The sequence below is a fragment of the Myotis daubentonii genome, chromosome 14 (assembly GCF_963259705.1).
Source record: "Myotis daubentonii chromosome 14, mMyoDau2.1, whole genome shotgun sequence".
NCBI lineage: Eukaryota > Metazoa > Chordata > Mammalia > Chiroptera > Vespertilionidae > Myotis > Myotis daubentonii.
In genome coordinates, this window is record NC_081853.1 from 23223331 (window position 1) to 23244717 (window position 21387).

At 51.3% G+C, this 21387-nt stretch overlaps 3 protein-coding genes across 14 annotated transcripts in view; 2 read left to right on the forward strand and 1 right to left on the reverse strand.

Annotated features, from left to right (window-relative positions):
* The window catches only part of CIDEC (cell death inducing DFFA like effector c), a 188533-nt gene that overhangs the window by 37940 nt on the left and 129206 nt on the right, over window positions 1-21387 (reverse strand). The window lies entirely within an intron of this gene.
* On the forward strand, window positions 180-12789 carry IL17RC (interleukin 17 receptor C). Of its 10 annotated transcripts, none has more exons than XM_059663518.1 (19): window positions 184-548; window positions 846-867; window positions 1064-1216; window positions 1481-1555; window positions 1646-1755; window positions 2579-2690; window positions 2990-3034; window positions 4502-4641; window positions 4864-4923; window positions 6945-6999; window positions 7082-7263; window positions 7364-7414; window positions 9064-9112; window positions 9267-9388; window positions 9667-9726; window positions 10256-10304; window positions 11784-11879; window positions 11995-12033; window positions 12130-12789. In XM_059663518.1, exons 1-19 carry the CDS (start codon window positions 444-446, stop codon window positions 12759-12761), a joined length of 2157 nt encoding a protein of 718 aa, XP_059519501.1. In that variant the 5' UTR covers window positions 184-443; the 3' UTR covers window positions 12762-12789. The 10 variants fall into 10 exon arrangements, with proteins under 10 accessions (XP_059519511.1, XP_059519508.1, XP_059519505.1 ...); XM_059663519.1 differs by having other exon boundaries at window positions 185-548; window positions 9067-9112; XM_059663525.1 differs by lacking the exon at window positions 9667-9726 and having other exon boundaries at window positions 182-548.
* Window positions 12937-21269, forward strand: CRELD1 (cysteine rich with EGF like domains 1). 3 transcript variants are annotated; one of them, XM_059663538.1, is made up of 11 exons: window positions 12937-13063; window positions 13520-13712; window positions 13930-14012; window positions 15811-15921; window positions 16241-16332; window positions 16996-17172; window positions 17257-17352; window positions 18748-18831; window positions 18983-19078; window positions 19287-19421; window positions 20174-21269. In XM_059663538.1, exons 2-11 carry the CDS (start codon window positions 13539-13541, stop codon window positions 20386-20388), a joined length of 1263 nt encoding a protein of 420 aa, XP_059519521.1. In that variant the 5' UTR covers window positions 12937-13063; window positions 13520-13538; the 3' UTR covers window positions 20389-21269. The 3 variants fall into 3 exon arrangements, with proteins under 3 accessions (XP_059519521.1, XP_059519522.1, XP_059519520.1); XM_059663539.1 differs by lacking the exon at window positions 12937-13063 and adding an exon at window positions 13070-13338; XM_059663537.1 differs by lacking the exon at window positions 12937-13063 and having other exon boundaries at window positions 13070-13712.

Here is a 21387-nt window from a genome sequence, read left to right on the forward strand (position 1 = left end):
AAGAGCTTCCTTACTAAGTCAAGAGGCCAGCCTGCTACACCCTCTCCAGGGCCCTCCCAGCCAGATGTCAGCAGGGGAGGAGGAGAGAGAGGAAGGGAGGAGGAAAAGGAGGGGAAGAGGAGATGAGGCCACCACCCCAATCCAAGGCTGCTGGCTCCCAGGCCTAGTGGGAGGGACAGGGTGGGGCGGGAACAGCCAGCTCCCTGCCAGGAGTCAAAAAACGAAAGCACTTCGGCTGAGACCAAGACTCAAGTCAGGACTCCGAGGAGACCGAGTGGAGTGTGCCAGCTCGCCAGCTCTGGAACCTGGGATGCTGGGGAGAGATTCTGGCCCCTCCTGCCCAACCACTGGGGACTGAGTGGGAGCACAGATGAGGTGTCTGCCCCCCCCTTGGGGGGGGCAGGACAGGGCCTAGGGCCTGGGTGCCACCTGGCACCTGGAAGATGCCTGTGCCTTGGTTCCTGCTGTCCTTGGCACTGGGCCCAAGCCCCATGGTCCTCTCTCTGGAGAGGCTTATGGGGCCTCAGGATGCTGCTAACTGCTCTCTGGTGAGTCTGGGGCCCTGGGAGGGTTGGGGAAGGCTCAGGGTTCAGACTGAGGCCCATCAAGGCCCTAGCCTGGCTCCCGTCACTGCCGCTGCCGCCACCACCAGAACTGCCCTAGCTGGTCTGTCTGGTACTGATGGAGTAAGAGGAGAATGGGGAAGGGGCCAGAGCTGGGTCTGTCTGCTGCGGGGAGAGGCTTGGAATAGGGAGCCCCAGAAAGAGGTCCGTGGGGATCTCAGGCAGGGAAAGAGGATTAGATTTAAGATCATAAATCCTGACGCTCCTTTACCTCCTTCCCAGGGCCTCTCCTGCCACCTGTGGGGTGAGTAGCCCTACTTTTAGAGAGAAAATAACTTTCTAGGTTGGTGGAAGGGAGGGGAGTTGTCCCAGTCCCATGCCCTCACGGCCTACCCTCAGCCCCTGAAAAGCCCAAGCTCCTTGGCCCTCTGGGGGTGTCAATTGCAACCAAATTCTGGGTATAGAACAGCTTCAGCTCCCACCCTGCCCTTCACGCACAGATGGTGACGTACTCTGCTTGCCTGGGAATATCGAGCCTGCCCCAGGACCTGTGCTGGTGCCCACACGCCTACAGACAAAGCTGGTGCTGAGGTGTCATCAGGAGACTGACTGCAACCTCTGTGTGCGTGTGGCCGTCGACTTGGCTGTGCGTGGTGAGCATGTCACCCGTGTGCACATGTGAATGTATCTGGGATGGGCATGAGGATCAGGCAGTCTGCCAGGCAGCACTGGACATCCTTCTGGAGGTCACTGGCCAAAGGACCCCAGGCTGGTCTGGTCTCCCCATCCCCAACTCCCACCCCCAGGCCTCAGGCCTGGCCCCTACTTCCCCGCGTACACTTTCTGGAAGAAAGCCAAACCCAAAGCCAGCCCAGAGCAGGAGGCCTGACCTGGGCCTTGTTCTTGGGGCCTTCCAGGCCACTGGGAAGAGCCTGAAGATGAGGAGCAATTTGGAAGAGCAGCTGACCCAGAGCTTGAAGAGCCTAAGAATGGTGAGGAATACCCTGCTGGCCCAACTGCCCCTTGCCAGGGCCTTGCCTGCGGCCCCGGGGGCTGACCAACTCTCGCCCTGTTGTTCACAGCCTCTCTCCAGGCCCAAGTCGTGCTCTCCTTCCAGGCCTACCCTACTGCCCGCTGTGTCCGGCTGGAGGTGCAAGTGCCCGCTGCCCTCGTGCAGCCTGGTCAGCCTGTGGTATGCAAAATAATAATAATAATAATAACCACCTTCTGAATATGAAATCTACAAAGTGCTTCCACACATATTATCTCTTTAAGTCCTGACTCTGATCAGGGCTTTGGGCAAATCCTTTCAGCCCTTTATGCCCATTCTCCTGTCTGTAAAGTAGGGATAATTAAAGTCCTACTTCATCTGGATGCTGTGAGAATTAAGTGAGGTGACAATGCCATGAACTAGGTATTATTATGACCCTCATTTTCCATTGAGAGTCTGTGGGCTGGATCCACTTCTCTGGACTTCCGTCCATACCGTGTCTGCCCATGTGTACACCAAGCTGCAGGGTGTTGGGGCTACTCCTGGAAGTGTCCCTCCGCTTGGACCAAATCACTCAAACCCTTTGACGTCCCATCCTGCCCCCAGGCCCCAGGCAATATCCTCTGATGTGGAAAATTGTTGAGTGGGTGAACATCTGCTGGCCCACCTCACGGGGCAATCGTGAGGACCAATGAGGCACTGGGTGTGAGAACCACTTCTGTGGGGAGGGGTATCCAGCCACCTTAGCTTTGGCCATGTGATCCAGAACAACTGGAGTTGGAGCAGGGACTCTAGTAGCTAGAGCCCTTATCCCTGCCCTGCGGACACCCCTATTGAGGGTGTGTCCTTTAGAATTGGGAGCCCTTTAAAGAAACTTCAATGGCAGAATTTAGGGCCATACAGTATGAATATAGTTATTGGTTGGGGGAGGATGGGAGGGAGTGGTCCACACAGAGGATTCCACATCCCTGGCATGGGTTCTGAGCCCTATGCCACCAGCCTTCTGCCACCCCTCTCCTCACAGGGCTCTGTAACATTTGACTGCTTCGAGGCTGCTCTAGGAGCTGAGGTGCAAATCTGGTCCTACACTCAGCCCAGGTACCAGAAGGAACTCAATTTCATACAGCAGCTGCCTGGTAAGTGGATACAGAGCCTCCGGGGACCCAAATCCTAGCCTCCCTAATCTCTCACCCCTTTGGCCATTCCCCTCCTGCTTTCATCCCCTTCCTAGTCCTATCTACTCCCAGGCAGTGGTGTGAGCTCACATCCTCCCAGTCAGTTCCCATCCCTGTGAAAAGTGCTTTGGGCACCGCATAGATGTGGGTGGTATCTAGGGGACAGGGAGCCCTTTGCAGAGCTCCCCATGAGTTGGGTTGTCCCCCTTCTTTCCTTGGTCCCCAGCCCCACCGGAGGCTTTTCTGTGATCTCTCCCCAGATTGCAGGGGGCTCGAAGTCCAGGACGGCATCCAGAGCTGCTGGGGTAGGGGCTAGGGCCAGTGGGGCTGGGAGGAGGGAGGGCCAGGGTCTGGAGTGTGAGAAACCCTTGGAGTTGGCTTCAGGTCTGGGCTGCCACATTCCAGAAACGTGCAGAGCTCACTCATACGTTCATTCACTCACTCATTCATCACACATGAACTGCAACAGCTCCTACTTTGTGGCAGCCACTGGGAACATAAAGGTGAATCTCTCACTCTCTGTAAAAAATATTTATTAATATCAGGGACATCTAGAAGCTCAAAGCATTGCCAAGATTATGGTGCACCCTCCCCAATATATCAAATAAAAATATTAAACCATAAGATGAGGGGCTAAGTAAGTCAGGGTTCTTATGGTTTTTTCCCTGCACTATTTAGATTTTTTTTTGTTTTGTATTTTCTTTTTATTTTTTAATATATTTTATTGAGTTTTTTACAGAGAGGAAGGGAGAGGGATAGAGAGTTAGAAACATCGATGAGCGAGAAGCATCAATCAGCTGCCTCCTGCACACCCCCTACTGGGGATGTGCCCGCAACCAGAATCGAACCTGGGACCCTTCAGTCTGCAGGCCGACGCTCTATCCACTGAGCCAAACCAGTTAGGGCTGTATTTTCTTTTTTAAAAATATGGGTTTTTTGTTGTTGTTGTTGTTTGTTTTTTTCCCATATTTCTCGAAAACTTTATTCAAAGTTATTCACCTCACTGTCAATAAGGTGTACAGTTAATTCTGTGCCATATTACTGGGCCTGCCCATTGCTGGCAATGGACTTTGAGACAACCCTTTTTTTCTGACACCAAAAGTTACTCTTTTCAAAACATACCGAACTCCCAATACTTGTGAAAGTATTGCATGCACCACTTTCCCATCGATCTTTAAATCTGAACTTCCATTATTAATCCGGATGTTAAAATGAAGTCATTTTAACAAAGTTAAAAATATGTTTTTATTGATTTTAGAGAGAGAGGAAGGGAGAAGGATAGAAAGAAACATTGATGAGAAACATTGATTGGCTGCCTCCTGCATGCCCCCTATTGGGAATCAAGCCCACAACCGTGGCATGGGCTAGGGAGATGAGTTCAGAGTGGTCACAGCAGCCAAATTGGATAGGTAGGGCCTTGCAAGCCTTTGTAAGGACTAGGTTTTTCCTCTGGGAGTAATGATGGGGGGTCGGGGGTAGGGGGGCATCAGAGGGTACTGAGCACAGGAGAATGATTTATTTTATAGTGGTTACAGGATCCTTCTGGCTGTGGAGGGAGAAGCAAGGAAAGGGTGATCTCAAGACCACATACTGGGGCCTACATGAGCTCAGTCCCCAGGTGCCTGGTCTGAGATGGGGACATTGGCTCTGTCTTCCAGGAGCTTCCCAGTCTAGAGGATTTGAAGGGAACTCCAAAGGGTCAGTCGGTGGGTATGGCTCAGGCTTGGGTGTGCAGAAGAGGTAAAGGAAGTTTCTCTTTGGCTCCCCCCCAGCCCTGCCCTGGCTCAACGTGTCTGCAGATGGTGAGGATGTGCAACTGGTGCTGGATGTCTCTGAGGAACAGCACTTTGGCCTCTCCCTGTACTGGAACCAGGTCCAGGGCCCTTCAAAACCCTGGTGGCACAGAAACCTGGTGAGACCTCCCCCTCCCAGGTCCATTTTCACTCTAGGCTGATGCCCATGCAAAGCATGCCCGGGAGCCCTTGAAGAGGACACAGCAACTGACCCCCAAAGCAAGGAACATCAGTGGGGGAAATGCTGCATGCCTGGTTTCCTTAGCTTTGACCTCCAGCCTTCCCCTCCCCCTTATCTCCTTATCTTCTCCAACTCCCCCCACCCTTTGTTTACCCCACAGACTGGGCCGCAGACCATTACCTTGAACCACACAGACCTGGTTCCCTGTCTCTGTATTCAGGTAGGAGCAGAGCCTAGCTGGATGCCAGGGGAGCTGGTGAGGGAGGGGGTGGCCCTATCTGTCTTGGTCTCACTATCCTCTACCCTCCCCTTTGAGGTCAAAACTATGGCTCCCTAAGGCAGTGGTCAGCAAACTGCGGCTCACGAGCCACATGTAGCTCTTTGGCCACTTGAGTATGGCTCTTCCACAAAATACCACGTGCGGGCGCGCACGTACAGTGAGATTGAAATTTCGTAGCCCATGAGCAGAAGTCGGTATTTTGTGGAAGAGCCACACTCAAGGGGCCAAAGAGCCACATGTGGCTCGTGAGCCGCAGTTTGCTGACCACTGCCCTAGGGTGACTGGCCCTCCCTTGACCTTTGCTGTCCTATGTCTTCTGCTTGTTGCATGCCTTGATAGCTCTTCCTGATCCTCTAACCACAAGACTCCTACTTATGCTTCATGACCCATTCAGATGTCACTTCCTCCTTGAAGTCTTCCTCTATTCCTCCACTTTCCTCATGTGCTCCCCAGAGGGTAGAGCATGTGCTGTGAACTCAGACTGGCTTGAATCCTGACTCTTACCATTTGCTAGCTGTGTGACCTTGGGCAGGTCACTTCACCTCTCTGAGCCTGTTTCCTATCTGTGAAATGGGAAGAATACCAGTAATAGTACCAGCTTCATAGGGCTGTTATAAGGAAGTATGCCACATGTAGGCTTATATTTGCTGGTTCTTTCCTCTCCCTCTGATTGCACATTTATTGGTCATCAGATTCCATCTATTTGACCTCTGACATTAATGCCTTTCATTCTCTTTCCCTCTCCTTTCCATTTTAGCCCAGTTTGGGCTTCTATCACATCTCCTCTAGACTATTTCAATAACTTCCCATGCCACCTCCTTTCCCAGAACTCCCTAGAATTCTGAGTCCCATATTCTGACCCCCAACTGAACCTTTTCTCTGGTCTTTCCCATGATTCCCCTTGATGGAAATTTTGTTCCCTTCAGATGGAGCTACTTATCAAGATATGTCCACCTCTGTGCTTTTGCTCAGGTTGTTCCCACTACCTGAAATGCCCCCACTTCTTTTCCATACAACCAAATCCTTCCAGCTCACATGTCACCTCTTTCCCGAAATCTCCTGGCCTATCTACACATCTCCTTGTATGTCTGTCCTTCCTTGTCCATTTCCTTTTTAATTTGGGCACCTGTCTCATTTCTTCTTGAATGCAACCGACGCTCAATAAATGAGTGACCAGTCTATTAATTTATAAACATTTTTATCCTTACTTCAACCGTGAACTTGTCTTTTCTTTGAAGGCAAAAAAAAAAATAATAGCTAATTCAAATTTAGTAACTCCCCAGAGCCTTGCACAATGCCTGACACGAGCAGGGGCATTTAATTAATTGCTGAATAAATTGATATGTTATCTCTAGTGCTTAGCACTAGGCTAAGCACATAATAGGTGCATTTTTAAAGTCTATCGAAAGAATAAATGAATATATTTTTAACACCTAGGATAGTAAGTGCCTGGCACATAGTAGGTTCTCACAAAGTGATTGTGGATTTAATTACTGAATGTTCCTAGTGCCTACCGCAGTGCTAAGACACATAGTATTACTCATTACAAGTTCATTAAAGGGCCTGGCCAGTTAGCTCAGTTGGTAAGAGTGTCGTCCCAATAGGCCAAGGTTGTGAGTTCAATTCCCCGGTCAGGGCACATAAAAGAATCAACCAGCAAATGCACAAATAGGTGGAAAAGGAAGTCTCTCTCTCTCTCTCAGTCTTTCTCCCCCCCCCCCTGCCCCCCCAATCCCCTTCTCTAAAATCGATTTTTTTAAAAAAGTTTGTTAAACAAAGATGTTGCCAGATCTTGACATAGGGTTTGCTGAAAGAATAAATGTGTACCTCTCTAGGGCCTTGCAAAGATGACCAGACAAGTACTTGTGAAAAATCAGCCAAATGAATAGCAGTGGGCCTGCATGTGTCCCTGGAGGGTTGGTTGGGGTGACCTAAACCGTGGAGCCCTGTTTCCTTTCCAGGTGTGGCCTCTGGAACCTGACTCCGTGAGAACGAGCATCTGCCCATTTAAGAATGGTGAGAGGACTCGCAGGGACCAGGGTGGGATCGGTGCAGACTGACGCGTGCGGCGTGCAGTGACCACCCCCTCTCCCTGCAGATACCCGCGCACACCGTAACCTCTGGCGGGCTGCCCGGCTGCAGCTGCTGCCCCCACGGGGCTGGCGGCTGGTCGCGCCATGCTCCCTGCCCGCCGAGGCCACACTGTGCTGGCAGGCACCGGGCAGGGGATCCTGCCAGCCGCTGGTCCCACCGCTGCCCCGGGAAAATGTCACTGTGAACGTAAGCGAAGCGGAGGAGGAAGGCAAGCCCAGGGTCCGAGGAGGAAGGCAAGCCCAGGGGGCCACCTTTTGCCACCCCTCCCATTCCTTTCGTTCCACAGGAAGCCCTGGAGTTCCCTTTGCTGAAAGGCCACCCCAACCTCTGTGTCCAGGTAAGAAGGGGGCGCCAGAGCGCTATGTTGGGAGCAGAACCTTCCTCCCACCCGCAGGGACCCCCAGACAAGACACTGTGTTCTGGACCCACTTGATCCTTGGGTTCTTGGAGCAAAGTGGTCATGGGATTCCTCTTTAGGAGTTCCACTATTTGCCTTGGCAGTGCCAGGGGCCCTGAGCCAGTCATTTCATCTCTCTGAAGGTCAGTCTCATCTGTTTAATGGGGATAGCAGTAACGACTTTATAGAGTGGTTATGAAGATTAAATAAGAGAGGAGCTTCACATTAGGGACTGGCACAGACTAAATACTCAACAAATGTTAGCTGCTTTTATTATTGCTGTCATTATCCTATGTCCCTAACTGTTCTACAGCTTCACAGGGTTATTAACACATTTATTCCAGACTTATTGAGCATCTACTATGTGCCAGGCACTGTTTTAGGCACTTGGCATAGAGGTCAGTGAATAAAATCAATAAATGTTTTCATCCGTAGAGAGCTTATGTTCTAATGGAGGAAGGTAAACAATAGATATAATAAGTAAATTATTATAGTAAGTTAAAATTGTTAATATAAAGCTCTGGCCAGGTGGCTCAATTGGTTGGAACATCCTCCTGTGCACCAAAAGGTTGTGGGTTTGATTCCTGATCAGGGCACATACCTAGGCTTTGGGTTCCATCTCTGGTCAGGGGCATTTGGGAGGCAACCCATCAATGTCTCTCTCTGTCTCTCAAAAAACGATTATTTTTTTTCAATAAAAACACTCTCGCCCTAACCTGTTTGGCTCAGTGGATAGAGCGTCAGCCTGCAGACTTAAGGGTCCCAGGTTCGATTCTGGTCAACCATGTACCTTGGTTGCGGGCACAACCCCAATAGGAGGTGTGCAGGAGGCAGCTGATAGATGTTTCTCTCGCATCGATGCTTCTAACTCTCTATCTCTCTCCCTTCCTCTTTTTATTGAAAGAAATCAATAAAAAATATTTTTAAAAAATCCTCAAGTGAAGATTTTAAAAATTGTATATAAATTCTATGGGGAAATGTGGGGAAGGATAGTGAGGATTAAGGTTGCAATTTCAAGTGGGGCGGTCAGGTGAGGCCTCTTTGAGAAGGTAGTTAGATGGGAATGTATAAAGTGTCTTGCCAGATGTGAAAAGAGCTAATTTAGGTTCCCAAGTCCTGTTAGCACAGATGACCTCACAAGGCTGAAGCTGAGAAAGATGGCGTGATTCCTAATCACCCAGATCTGCCTAAGGTCAGGCCCAGAGTGCAGAACCCCCAACCCAAGAGGCCTCCCCTTGCCTATCCCTTCTCTTTCCAGATCTTTCTGGCCTTGGCCCTTGCCTTTCTTTCTTTGTATTTTTAATCCTCACCAAGGATACTCTTTCCATTGATTTTTTAGAGAGAGTGGAATGGAGAGAGGAGGGGGAGAAAGAGAGATAGAAATATCAACGTGAAAGAGACACATAGATTGGCTGCCTCCTTCAAGCACCCCAACCAGGTTGGGGAATCAAACCATCAACTGAGGCATGTGCCCTTGATCAGAATCAAACCATGACCCTTTGGTCCTCAGGCCAACGCTCTAACCACTGAGAAAACCAGCCAGGGCACTCTTGCCTTTCTTTATGCCCCTAATCCTGGCCTCTTCCAAGCAGGTAAGCAGTGGGGAGAAGCTGCAGCTGCAAGAGTGCTTGTGGTCTGGTGAGTGGGGCCTGCAGGAGGCTGGGACAGGGCCATCGCAATAGGGGTGAACCCTGGAAGTGCCAGCTCCTAGGGGTGTAGGTCAGGTATGAGGGGGGCACATGGCAGCCCCCAGCAAGGTTGGGTCTCAAGAGTGGACTCTCATCCCTTTCAGACTCTCTGGGGCCCCTCAAGGACGATATGCTGCTGGTGGAGACACGAGGCCCCCAGGACAACAGATCAATCTGTGCCTTGGAACCCAGTGGTTGCACCCCACTGCTCAGCAGGGCCTCCACGGTAAGGGGTCGGGGACCCTTCTCCATGTACCTCTCCAGTTCCATCTCAAAACTAGCCTCAAATTTTCCCTCTATTCAATTTCCCCTCCTCTGAGCCAGGCTCCGTGCTGGTCTCTGGGGATATGGGGGTGATTCAGACCTGGGCCTTGTTCTCAGTGGTCTCTCAGAAATCTCCCAACTCCTAGTGCCATCCCCTCACTCTGCCCAGCTGCATGCAGCCTGGTGGTCTCCTAGGTGCAGTGCCCCTAGGTGACAGCCTCCTACCCCTTGGCTTGGCAGAGGGCAGCTCGCCTTGGAGAGCAGTTACTACAAGACCTGCAGTCAGGACAGTGTCTGCAGGTGAGTAGGTGGCAGGAGAGCCCTGCCCCAACATCCAAGGGCAACACCCCTAACACTCTACCTTTGGCCTCTTCCACTCCTTCCTGTGCCTGAAGGCACCAGGGAGACTCACTCTTCCCAGGCAGAGGCCTCCTCACTGTCCTTCTAGCACCCATCCACCATCTATTTGTGCTTTTTTTTTGTTTCCAGTCGTGGGAAAGCTAAGAGTTTGAAGGAGCATAGTTCCTGTCCCCAAATTACTCACTGCTGGCTATAAACCCATAAACAGATAACAACATTCACATGTGCTAAGCGCAGGTTTCCAGGGAGAACCAAGGAAGAGTCTCTTCCTGTGGGCCAGATCTGGCATGAAGGCAGTCCAGGCAATAAGCATAATCAAAGCCAGAGTAGCTTGCGAGAACCTGCTATGTGTGGGGGGGAAATATGCATAATTGAGGCTGGAAATTTTGGAGCTCAGGCTAGCGAGAATTTGGTGAGTGATGAACCATAAGCTGAGGGCTCAGGGCTTGGTTTTGTTTGTGTCTTACAGCTGTGGGATAATGACCTGGGAGCACTATGGGCCTGCCCCATGGACAAGTGTGAGTATTACAAGAATGGCCCTTCCTCTTCACAGCTCTCTAGAAGCTGAAATCTTGACAGGAACCACTCATGCGGGCAACACACGCAATGTCCTTCCCTGGCTCAGATAAATCAAAGAGTCATTCTTCACTCATTCAGAAACCATGATGAGAGCTTGCAGGCCATCCCAACATCACCAAGATACAATACATGCCCCCACCCCAGTCACAGAAGGCTAGAAAGGCATTAGCCCCAAATCATTTGGTAGGTGTGAGCTATTGAGGCACTCTCTACAAAGTAAGTGTCCAAAGCCATGAATGCATGTAACAGGGACCTGACTGTGATGGGGTAAGGAGTTCAGGGGAAAGGTTTGAGCTGAATTCTGAAGGCTGATCTAGGTGAAGGAGTTACAGATGCATTTTTGTGAAGACTGTGGGGTGCTTTTTTGAGGAACTCCACAGTGGTCAGTGTGGCTGGAATGCCTTGGGAGGCAGACCCCTATCATGAGCTGAGGATGCATGGGCCATATAGGGTCTTGGGAGCCAAAGTAAGGAATTTGGAATTTACCTTCAGAGTAGCAGGAGCTTTCTAAAAGACTATAATCAGATTTGTATTTTTAAAAGATCTTTGGGTATGCCACGTGGTGAATGAATTGGAGACAAAAAAAGAGGTCAGGGATATCAGAAGGCTGTTGCAGTCACCGGAGAGAGTGAAGTCAAGGACCCAGCCACCCTAGGCTTAAGGGACAATAATAATGACCTTTGAGGACTTACCATGCCCTGGCATTGCAAGTGCTTTATGTGTATTAACAGATGTAGTTCTCACAACAACCCTATCAGTAGGTACTATTGTTATCTCAATTTTACAGAGGTGAAAATCGGACACAGAAAGTGAAGTCACTTATCCAAGGTCACTCAAGTAGATGGGTCTGTATCAGCCGTGGGCAAACTACGTCCTGCGGGCTGGATCCCGCCCGTTTGAAATGAATAAAACTATTGAAATAAAAGACCGTACCCTTTTATGTAATGATGTTTACTTTGAATTTATATTAGTTCACACAAACACTCCATCCATGCTTTAGTTCCGGCCCTCCGGTCCAGTTTAAGAACCCATTGTGGCTGAAACCGGTTTGGCTCAGTGGATAGAGCGACGGCCTGCGGACTGAAGGGTCCCAGGTTCGATTCCGGTCAAGGGCATGTACCTGGGTTGCAGGCATATCCCCAGTGGGAGATGTGCAGGAGGCAGCTGATCGATGTTTCTAACTCTATCTCTCTCCCTTTCTCTCTGTAAAAAATCAATAAAATATATTAAAAAAAAAAAAAAAAGAACCCATTGTGGCCCTCGAGTCAAAAAGTTTGCCCACCCCTGGTCTATATTCATATACTGGCTCTGACACTAAGTGCTGTGGACTTTGGGCAACTTACTTCATTTCTCCTTCATGAAGTGGGGTGTAAGTGTAAGGTCTCTAACCAGCCCATCTCCTCCCCTTGGCCTCCCAGATATCCACCAGCGCTGGGCCCTGGTGTGGCTGGCCTGCCTACTCTTTGCTGCTGTGCTTTTCCTTCTCCTCCTCCTCAAAAAGGACCATGTGAAAGGTGAGTCATTTCCGTTCCCCATTCCCCAGAGGTAGGACCGGATGGGGCCTGGGAGTTCAGAGACAGGAAGCAGCATCCGAGCTCACCCGTTGCCTCCGCCCCTCTCCCTGAACAGGGTGGCTGAGGCTCCTGAAGGAGGATGTCTACTCGGGGGGTGAGTGTGAGCCAGCGCCCGGCGGGGGGGCCGCCCCCAGCGGGCCGGGCCTCAGGCCATCTCACATCTTCCTTCCCCCTCTGTTTTCTCCCGCAGCGGCCGCCAGGGGCCGCGCCGCTCTGCTGCTGTACTCGGCCGACGACGCGGGCTTCGAGCGCCTCGTTGGCACCCTGGCGTCGGCGCTGTGCCAGCTGCCATTGCGCGTGACCGTGGACCTGTGGAGTCGTCGTGAGCTGAGCGCGCAGGGGTCCTTGGCCTGGTTCCACGCACAGCGGCTCCAGATCCTGCAGGAGGGCGGCGTGGTGATCTTGCTCTTCTCGCCCGGGGCCGTGGCGCTGTGCCAGGAGTGGCTGCAGGACGGAACGTCGTCGGCGCCCGGGGCGCACCGCCCGCACGACGCCTTTGCTGCCTCGCTCAGTTGTGTGTTGCCCGACTTTTTGCAGGGCCGGGCGCCCGGCCGCTACATCGGGGCCTACTTCGAGGGTCTGCTCCACCCGGATGCCGTGCCCGCCCTGTTCCGTGCGGTGCCAGTCCTCGCCCTGCCCTCCCAGCTGCCTGACTTCCTGCGGACTCTGCAGGGGCCCGGCGCCGCCCGCCCCGGGTGGCTCTCGAATAGGGCGGAGCGAGTGTCTCGAGCCCTTCAGCCCGCCCTGGACAGCTGCCTCCTGCCCCCGGGGACCCAAGAGACAGGACTCGAGATGGCACCCGAGGCGGGGTACAGGACTTGAATAAAGGCAGACGCTATTTTTCTATCCACGTCTCTTCTAATGTGTGTCTCTGACAGAGCGGCTAGCCTGGCACGCAGCCCGCGGTCCGGTCCCCGCGGCCCTTTAACTGCCCGACAGGTGCAGCCCGGCGCCACCTCTGGTTGGCTGGGGCGGGATGACGCAACGGTACCTGGCTCGTCACCATTGGCTGCGGCGTGGGCTCCGCCCTCCGGGCTGCGGGGTTGGCGGAGGTGGCACGTCTGACGCAGGCGGCAGAGGAGGTGGCGCTGAGCAGACAGCGGTCTGCGCCTGCGGCAGGCTGGGTGCGTCGTCTCTTCCTCCCCCACGATCTCAGGGATCTGGATCCTCCCCTGCCGGCTCGCGGGCCGTGCTTTGGCGGCCTGCGGGCCCTGAACCTGACCTCTTCTCTTGCTATCCACGCAAATCGCTCATCCGGCTTCTTCTTCCCCAATACTTGGAATCTGACCCCCTTCTACCTAATTCCACTGATCCTGCCCCTAATAAACCTACATTCAGACCCTAAAACAATGGGCTGACTTTTGCTTCCTTGCCAAGGGTGCAGGCTACCTCCCCAACGGTAACGAGGATAACTTATTGCCGCTCATTTCCCCACCATACCCTCTCTCGCCCCAATCCCAGTCCAACCTCCCTTTTTAAAATAACAGATCTGGGCTCCCAGACCCCTGGCATCTCAGCACCGACGCTGCCTTTCCCACCTGGCTCCTCCAGCGCACCCTACCCATGTCTTCCATCTGTAGGTCCCCGGCCTGGGAAAGGATGGCCCCGCGACCCCCAAGGGGCCTGGTCCCAGCTCTGGTCTGGGGCCTGAGCCTCTTCTGCAGCCTCCCAGGCCCAGTTTGGCTCCAGCCCTCTCCGCCTCCCCAGTCTTCACCCCCAACCGAGCCCCATCCGTGTCATACCTGTCGGGGACTGGTCGACAGCTTCAACAAGGTGAGTGCCCCGCAGCCCGGTGGGAGGGGCCTGACTGCTATAGCAAGTGGCCGAGAGTGGGGAGATCTGGGATGCAAGTCTGTATGGATTCAAGTCCCAACTTGGTTACTTAACTAGTTGTGTGGCCTGTTGCCTGGTCAGTGAAAGACTGAAGTGCTAGAATGCCCCAGGCATTGGACTTCCGTACTTAGGTATTACTAATTTTCTCCATTTCCAGGGCCTGGAGAGAACCAACCGGGACAACTTTGGAGGTGGAAATACTGCCTGGGAAGAAGAGAAGTTGTCCAAATACAAAGACAGGTAAGGGCTGGAAAGCTGGGTTTGTATAGCTCACCTCCCAGTCTCTGTTCTACGTGTGGGGACCTAGAGCCTTTTGGGGAATGCTTACTCATTCAACAAATAATCACTGAATATCTATAGTACAGCAGTAAACAAGGCAAGCCAAATCCCATCTTCAAATAGCTTACATTCTTGTAGAGGAGGTAGGTGGTGAATAAGGCAATAAATAATGTCACATAAGGTGAATAACAGTAAAACAGGGTGGACTACAGAATGGTGAGAAGCATGGTGTCCAAGGTGTGACATTTGAACAGAGACCTGAAGTGAAGAAGCAAGCTATGTGACAATCAGGGAAGAGAAGTGGACAGAGTGAGACTGAGCTTGGAGTATTTGAGAAGTGGCTGGAATGGAGTGGTAGAAGGTGAAGTAACCCAGGTACATGCCCATGACTAGAAATCGAACCTGCAGCCCTTCAGTGTGCGGGCTGACACTCTATCCGCTGAGCAACACTGGCCAGGGCTTTTGCAGTTTTTTAAAACCACCTCCTCCTATATGCCAGTCACTGTGTCAGACTCTTTAAAGATATAATCCATTATATGTGTGTGTTTATGTATATTTAATTTTTTATTGAGGTAGATATACAGCACATAACATTTACCATTAGAGATATTTTGTACATTCAGTGTTGTGCAAGTATTACCACTAGTTCCAGAACATTTTCATCATCCCGAAAAGAAACGCCATATCCATTAAGCAGTCACTTCTCCTTCTCCCCTCAGTCCTTGACAATCACTAATTTGCTTTCTGTCTCTATGGATTTGCTAATTCTATTGGAATCCTATAATATGTGGCCTTTTATGTCTGGTTTCTTTCACTTATCAAAAATTTGAAGGTTTATCTATATTGTAGCATATATTAATATTTCATTCCTTTTTAAGGCTTAATAATATTCCGTTGTATGAATATACCACATTTGGTGTATCCATTCATCATTTGATGAACATTTGGGTTGTTTCTATCTTTTGGCTATTGTGGATACTATTGCAATGAACATTTGTGTACACGTTTTTGTTTGAACACCTGTTTCCATTCTTTTGGGTGCAAATCCAGGAGTGCAGTTACTGAGTCCTATGATGACTCCATGTTTAACTTATCAAGGAATTGTCAAACTGTTTTCCACAGTGTCTGCACCATTTTTCATTCTCACCTATAATGTAGGAGGGTTCCAGTTTCTCCACTTCCTCACCAACACTTGCTATATGATATATATATTTTTTTAAATATATTTTATTGATTTTTTACAGAGAGGAAGGGAGAGAGACAGAGAGTCAGAAACATCGATGAGAGAGAAACATCGATCAGCCGCCTCCTGCACGTCCCCCACCGGGGATGTGCCCGCAACCCAGGTACATGCCCTTGACCGGAATCGAACCTGGGACCCTTCAGTCTGCAGGCCGACGCTCTATCCACTGAGCCAAACCGGCTTCGGCTATGATATATTTTTACTTACATCTACCCAGCAAGAGTATATATTCCATTGTGCAGAGGCAGGAACTACGGTATCATACAACAAACCTGTAGGGGAGGTGGTGTCCCCATTTTACAGAAGAGAGAACAGGTTCAAGAGAGACTGACTTGCCCAAGGTCATACAACTAGATTCAAACTCAGGTCTGTCTGACTCAAAACCAGGATCCCTTCCATTATGCCCTCTGCCCTTTCCTTTGACCCTGTCATGGCGTGAGGCGTGGTGGGAGAGACCTTAAGGAGGCTGGTGGGTGTCATGGAATGTGTTCACACTACTCTGCCCTGTCTGGCCAGTGAGACCCGCCTGGTAGAGGTGCTTGAGAACGTGTGCAGCAAGTCGGACTTCGAGTGCCATCGCCTGTTGGAGCTGAGCGAGGAGCTGGTGGAGAGTTGGTGGTTTCACAAGTGAGTGGTGAGGGGGCTTTCCCAGGGAGGGGCCACAGGCAGGGCCAGGTAGTAAAGCAGGGGATTGCATGCTAGGGGGCTGTGTCCTTGTTTGGCTCCTTCCAAACCCAGATCTGCTAAGGACTTGCTGAAGGAGCTCTCACTCTGAGCTTCAGTTTACCACTCTGCCAAATGAGGAAAGGGCGTTGGTCAGGTGGTCTTAGGGGTCTTATGCGTTGGGTTGTATCAGAGATTCGGTGGGAGGTTGGGGGATGGGCAGCATCTCTGACAACTGTCTGAGGCCCCCTCACTGTCATACCACCTCACCTCCCCACCTCAGGCAGCAGGAAGCCCCAGACCTCTTCCAGTGGCTCTGCTCAGATTCCCTGAAGCTCTGCTGCCCCTCAGGCACCTTCGGGCCCTCCTGCCTTCGTGAGTTACTCAAGTTCCTCTTAAGGGATGGGAGGGGACTACTGAGGCCAGGACTCTTGTCCTGGCTCTGCCCATAGCTGGCTGTGTGCACTTAGGCTGCTCAGATAACTTCTCTGGACCTTAGTTCTTACTTGCCTCACAGGGCTGACGAGATGAGCAAATCAATGGGGAATGGCTCTGTAAAAAGATATGTGTGTGGTTAGACTGAGTCAGATGCTGCTGTAGTTTTATCTTATATTTGAGAAATGCTTCCACCTCCACCCCTCATTTCCCATGCCTGGGGTCAGACCAGGCCCCATCCCTTGAACTAAGGGGACCTTCCTCCAGTTGGCAGGTGCTGTCTTGATGTCCCCGTTGTCACCACCTTTTTCTACACACAGTTCTGATTCAGGAGCTAAATTTATTACCAACCCCTTTTAGAAAAATCTTTCCGCAGAAGCTGCAGATAAAGAGTCAGTGACAAAGATGATCAAGTCAGTGTTTATAAAAGAAAAGATTTGTAAATAACCTAATTGTTCCATAGTGGAGTAGAGGTTAAGTAAATTTCATAGAGTTTTATGACAACATATTGTGTTGCTATTAAGTTTTCTTTCCAAAAATGTTAATGTTTTCTATATACAAGATTGTTTTTACAGTCTCACCCGGTTTGGTGTCTGCCCACAGCCTGTCCCGGGGGTACAGAGAAGCCCTGCGGTGGCTACGGGCATTGTGAAGGGGAAGGGACTCGAGGGGGCAGCGGGCACTGTGACTGCCAAGCCGGCTATGGGGGTGAGGCCTGTGGCCAATGCAGCCTCGGCTACTTTGAGGTGGAGCGCAACGCCAGCCATCTGGTATGTTCGGGTAGGTAGCCCAAAGGTGAGGCGCTGGGCAGGGGCTGATGGGATGCCTGCCTGCTCATTCTCTTACTTCCGCCATTCCCCCCAGCTTGCTTTGGCCCCTGTGCCCGCTGCTCAGGACCTGAGGAATCAAACTGTTTACAGTGCAAGAGAGGCTGGGCCCTGCATCACCTCAAGTGTGTAGGTAAGTGGGGCTGTGCCTTAGGTCTGGGAGGTAGATGGGCCTGGGCTTGGTTCTCCATCAATACCCACATCTCTGGGCTAGACCAACACAGTTCCTGTCTTTATGGAGATCTCAGCCTGGTTGGGAAGGCAGAAAAGTAATCAGGCACTTACAGTACAGACTGATCTTTGTACAATGAGAGATGTCCCTGATCCAGCTGGGTGATGGTAAGGAATCAGGAAAGGCTTCTTAGAGGAGATACCATTTAGACCAGCGGTTCTCAACCTGTGGGTCGCGACCCCTTTGGCAGTCAAACAACCCTTTCACAGGGGTCGCCTAAGACCATCCTGCATATCAGATATTTACATTATGATTCATAACAGTAGCAACATTACCGTTATGAAGTAGCAACGAAAATAATTTTATGGTTGGGTCACAACATGAGGAACTGTATTTAAAGGGCCAGAAGGTTGAGAACCACTGATTTAGACCAAGTCTGTTCAGTTGAGAAAGGGTTAGCCAGAGGAATGAGGATATTGAACTTGGGTCAGGAGACCTGGGTTTGAGACTTGGTCTGTCTCACACCTAGCCATTTGTATAAGTGAGAGTAATGACTAAGATACTGTGACAAAAAGATCCCCAAAGATTATGGCTTAAAGAATAGAGAGGTTTATTTTTATCTTAAATCACAGTCTCAGAGCAAGTAGTCCAGGCTGTCAGGGATGCTCTTTTTGTCACAATCATTCAAGCACCCAGATTCCTTCTTTCTTACTGTGCAGTCATCCCGTTGGGTGTTGCCTTTGTGGTTGAGGCTCGTTCCCAGGCACTTCTGTGTTCCATGCCCTGGCACTCAGGAAGTAAGAAAGAGAAGAGAGTGCATGGATGAGTCCAAGCCCTTTGTTTTTTTTTTTTTAAATATATTTTATTGACTTTTTACAGAGAGAAAGGGAGAGAGATAGAGAGTCAGAAACATCGATGAGAGAGAAATATCTATCAGCTGCCTCCTGCACATCTCCTACTGGGAATGTGCCCGCAACCAAGGTACATGCCCTTGACCGGAATCGAACCTGGGACCTTTCAGTCCGCAGGCCGACGCTCTATCCACTGAGCCAAACCGGTTTTGGCCAAGCCCTTTGTTTTAAAGCCAAGCTGAAAGTGGAGCACATCACTTCTGTTTACATCCTGTCGGCCAGAACTCAACCACAAGGCCATACTGAGTAGCAAGGCAGATTGGAAAATGTACTCTCTGCCTGGGCAGCCTGGAGTCCAGCTGCACCTCTCCTTCTGTGTTGGTGGACAGCCTGCCGTTGCTACCACACCATATGAGCCTGGCAACTCCATTCTGCAACAGTTCTGGTCTCAGCTTCCCTGTTAGTGAACTGACTGAAATTCCCCATCTTGCTGGCCTTTCCGTAGATATTGACGAGTGTGGCACAGAGCGAGCCAACTGTGGAGCCGACCAATTCTGCGTGAACACGGAGGGCTCCTATGAGTGCCGAGGTGAGTGTCCACTCCTGCAGGGGAGGGGAAGTGGGAAAGGTAGGAGTAGCTGCTCCACGCCTGTTCCCCCCAAACTTCTGCCTTCTCTGGCACCAGAACCCCTTGGATTTAGGGGCAGCTCTTAACCTTCTCTCTCCTCTCTCTCCTCCAGACTGTGCCAAGGCCTGCCTGGGCTGCATGGGGGCAGGGCCAGGCCGCTGTAAGAAGTGTAGCCCTGGCTACCAGCAGGTGGGCTCCAAGTGTCTCGGTGAGTCTCCAGCCAGTGGGGCCCAGGTACCTTGGAGTGCCTTGCCACCATGAATTGAGAGGGGCTGGAATGTGAACAGGGTAGGGGAAGGGTGAATGTTACCTGGGTAAGGGCAGAAGGGAGTGCCGGAATGTGAACGAGGCAGGGTCGGGGTGCTGCCTGTGGGACCCCAGAAGTCGGCTCTGATCCCTCCTTGCCTTCCCTCAAGATGTGGACGAGTGTGAGACAGAGGTGTGTCCCGGAGAGAATGAGCAATGTGAGAACACCGAGGGCAGTTACCGTTGTGTCTGTGCTGAGGGCTACAAACAGATTGAGGGCATCTGTGTGAAGGAGCAGATCCCAGGTGAGTCCCAACTTGGCCCCCACCAAACCCGTTCTCCAAGCATTTATAACCCCTCAGCCCCTGTGAGGCTGCATTGAGACCTGAAGCCTACATCTTCTCTTGAGTAGCTTTTGGTGGCCTCACACCTCCCTAGGGTAGAAAGAAAATAGGACTTGGCATCAAATTACTTTGCCTCCCCTAGCCTCTTTCCTCATCTGTCCAATAGGACCAGTCCTAGCCCTGGCCCTCTGAGAGCTATTGTAGGCCATGGTGTGGTGAGATGGACAGCCACAATGATACAGTAGTGATCACTTCCACAACTCTTGCCATATGTCAGACACTGTTCCAAGCATGTTGCATGTATTAACTTACTTTACCACTAAAACAAATCCAACGCGGTAGGTATCTTTCTCATCCCCATAGTGGAGACTAGGGTGCAGAGAAATGAAGCAACTTGCCCAGGGCCACACAGCAAGCAGGTCGCAGAGCTGGGTGTTGAATCCTGGCAGGCTGGCTCTGGAGCTGGGCTAGTACACATGGCACGTGCTCTGTCACAACTCGCTCACCACGTGGCCTTGGGCAAACCTCTACCTCTCTGAGCCTCAGTTTCCCGTTCAGTGAGGCAGGGATAATAACTGCCTCTCCAGAGTCGTTCTCAGCAGTAAACGACATCGCGTGCTGGCACGCCTAGCAGGCAGGTGGCAGCGATGACTGGGTGCGTGGGAGACTCTAAGAATGGGGGAGGAGTGACAGGTGCTTCTTATTCCTCGCAGAGTCAGCGGGCTTCTTCTCAGAGATGACAGAGGATGAGCTGGTGGTGCTGCAGCAGATGTTCTTTGGTGTCATCATCTGTGCACTGGCCACGCTGGCTGCCAAGGGTGATTTGGTCTTTACCGCCATCTTCATTGGGGCTGTGGCGGCCATGACTGGCTACTGGTTGTCAGAGCGCAGTGACCGGGTGCTGGAAGGCTTCATCAAGGGCAGATAATCTCTGCCGTGCCTGCAGGATCTCCTCCCACCAGGCTGCCTCCAGAAGCCAGGCCTCTCTCCTGCCTGGACACTCAAGGCGGCTGGCTTTATTTTTGAGAGTAGGCTAAGTACCCCCTACCCGCCTACGGAGCAGCCTAGGCACCCAGACCTGGGCAGGTGAGGCCCCTGGGATGCGGAAGGAGCCCTAAAAATGGAAGCCATGGGATCTTGGCCTTGAGGAGACTGGGCAGGCTTCATAATGTGTGTGGATTTTTAGTGTCTCCTTATGGTGGCTGCTAGCGAGCTTTGGCCCCTGTGCAGGATGAGGGGGGTGGGCTCCTGCAGGGGTGAGTCCATCATAGCCTCCTCCTGCCAGCTGCATGCTGCCAGCTCCTGTTCCATATTCACCTCCCCCATTCCTCACCCCTCACCCCTCAGCCACTGATTTATTTATTCATCTCAGGAAATAAAGAAAGGTCTTGGAAAACGGAGAAGCTTCAGTTTTACTGCCTGCCCTCCCACTCCCATGGTTGGCCTAAGCTATTGAGAGGCCCTGACCCTTGGGAAATTTTTCTAAAACCCTGGGAAATTGAGGGCTACCCTGGTGGAAGAGTAAAAGGAGAGGCTTGGCCCTGAAGTTGTGTTAGGAGAAGGGGATGGAGGACCCAGCTTCAGGGATGGAACTTTCTGGGTTCAGTATCAGCTATTATTTGGGCCAAAGGACCCTGGACAAAATGACTTTTGTCTCTGAACCTTACTCTTCTCATTTATAAAATGGGCTTGATAATGCTTTCCACTCAGGCTTATTATGAGAATTAAATAAGGTGGTGAATGTAAAGAGCTGAAGACAGTGTACAACAAATAGATGTTCAATAAAATATCGATAGCCTTATTTCTAAAGCTGCTAAGGGTCCAGTGCCCTTTCCTTTGGAAGTCCCCCTGTCCCACATACTGGACATGGAATTACTGGAGGGTGGGCCCTCCTACTCTTCTCTGAACAGGATCCTGGCATGGCCAG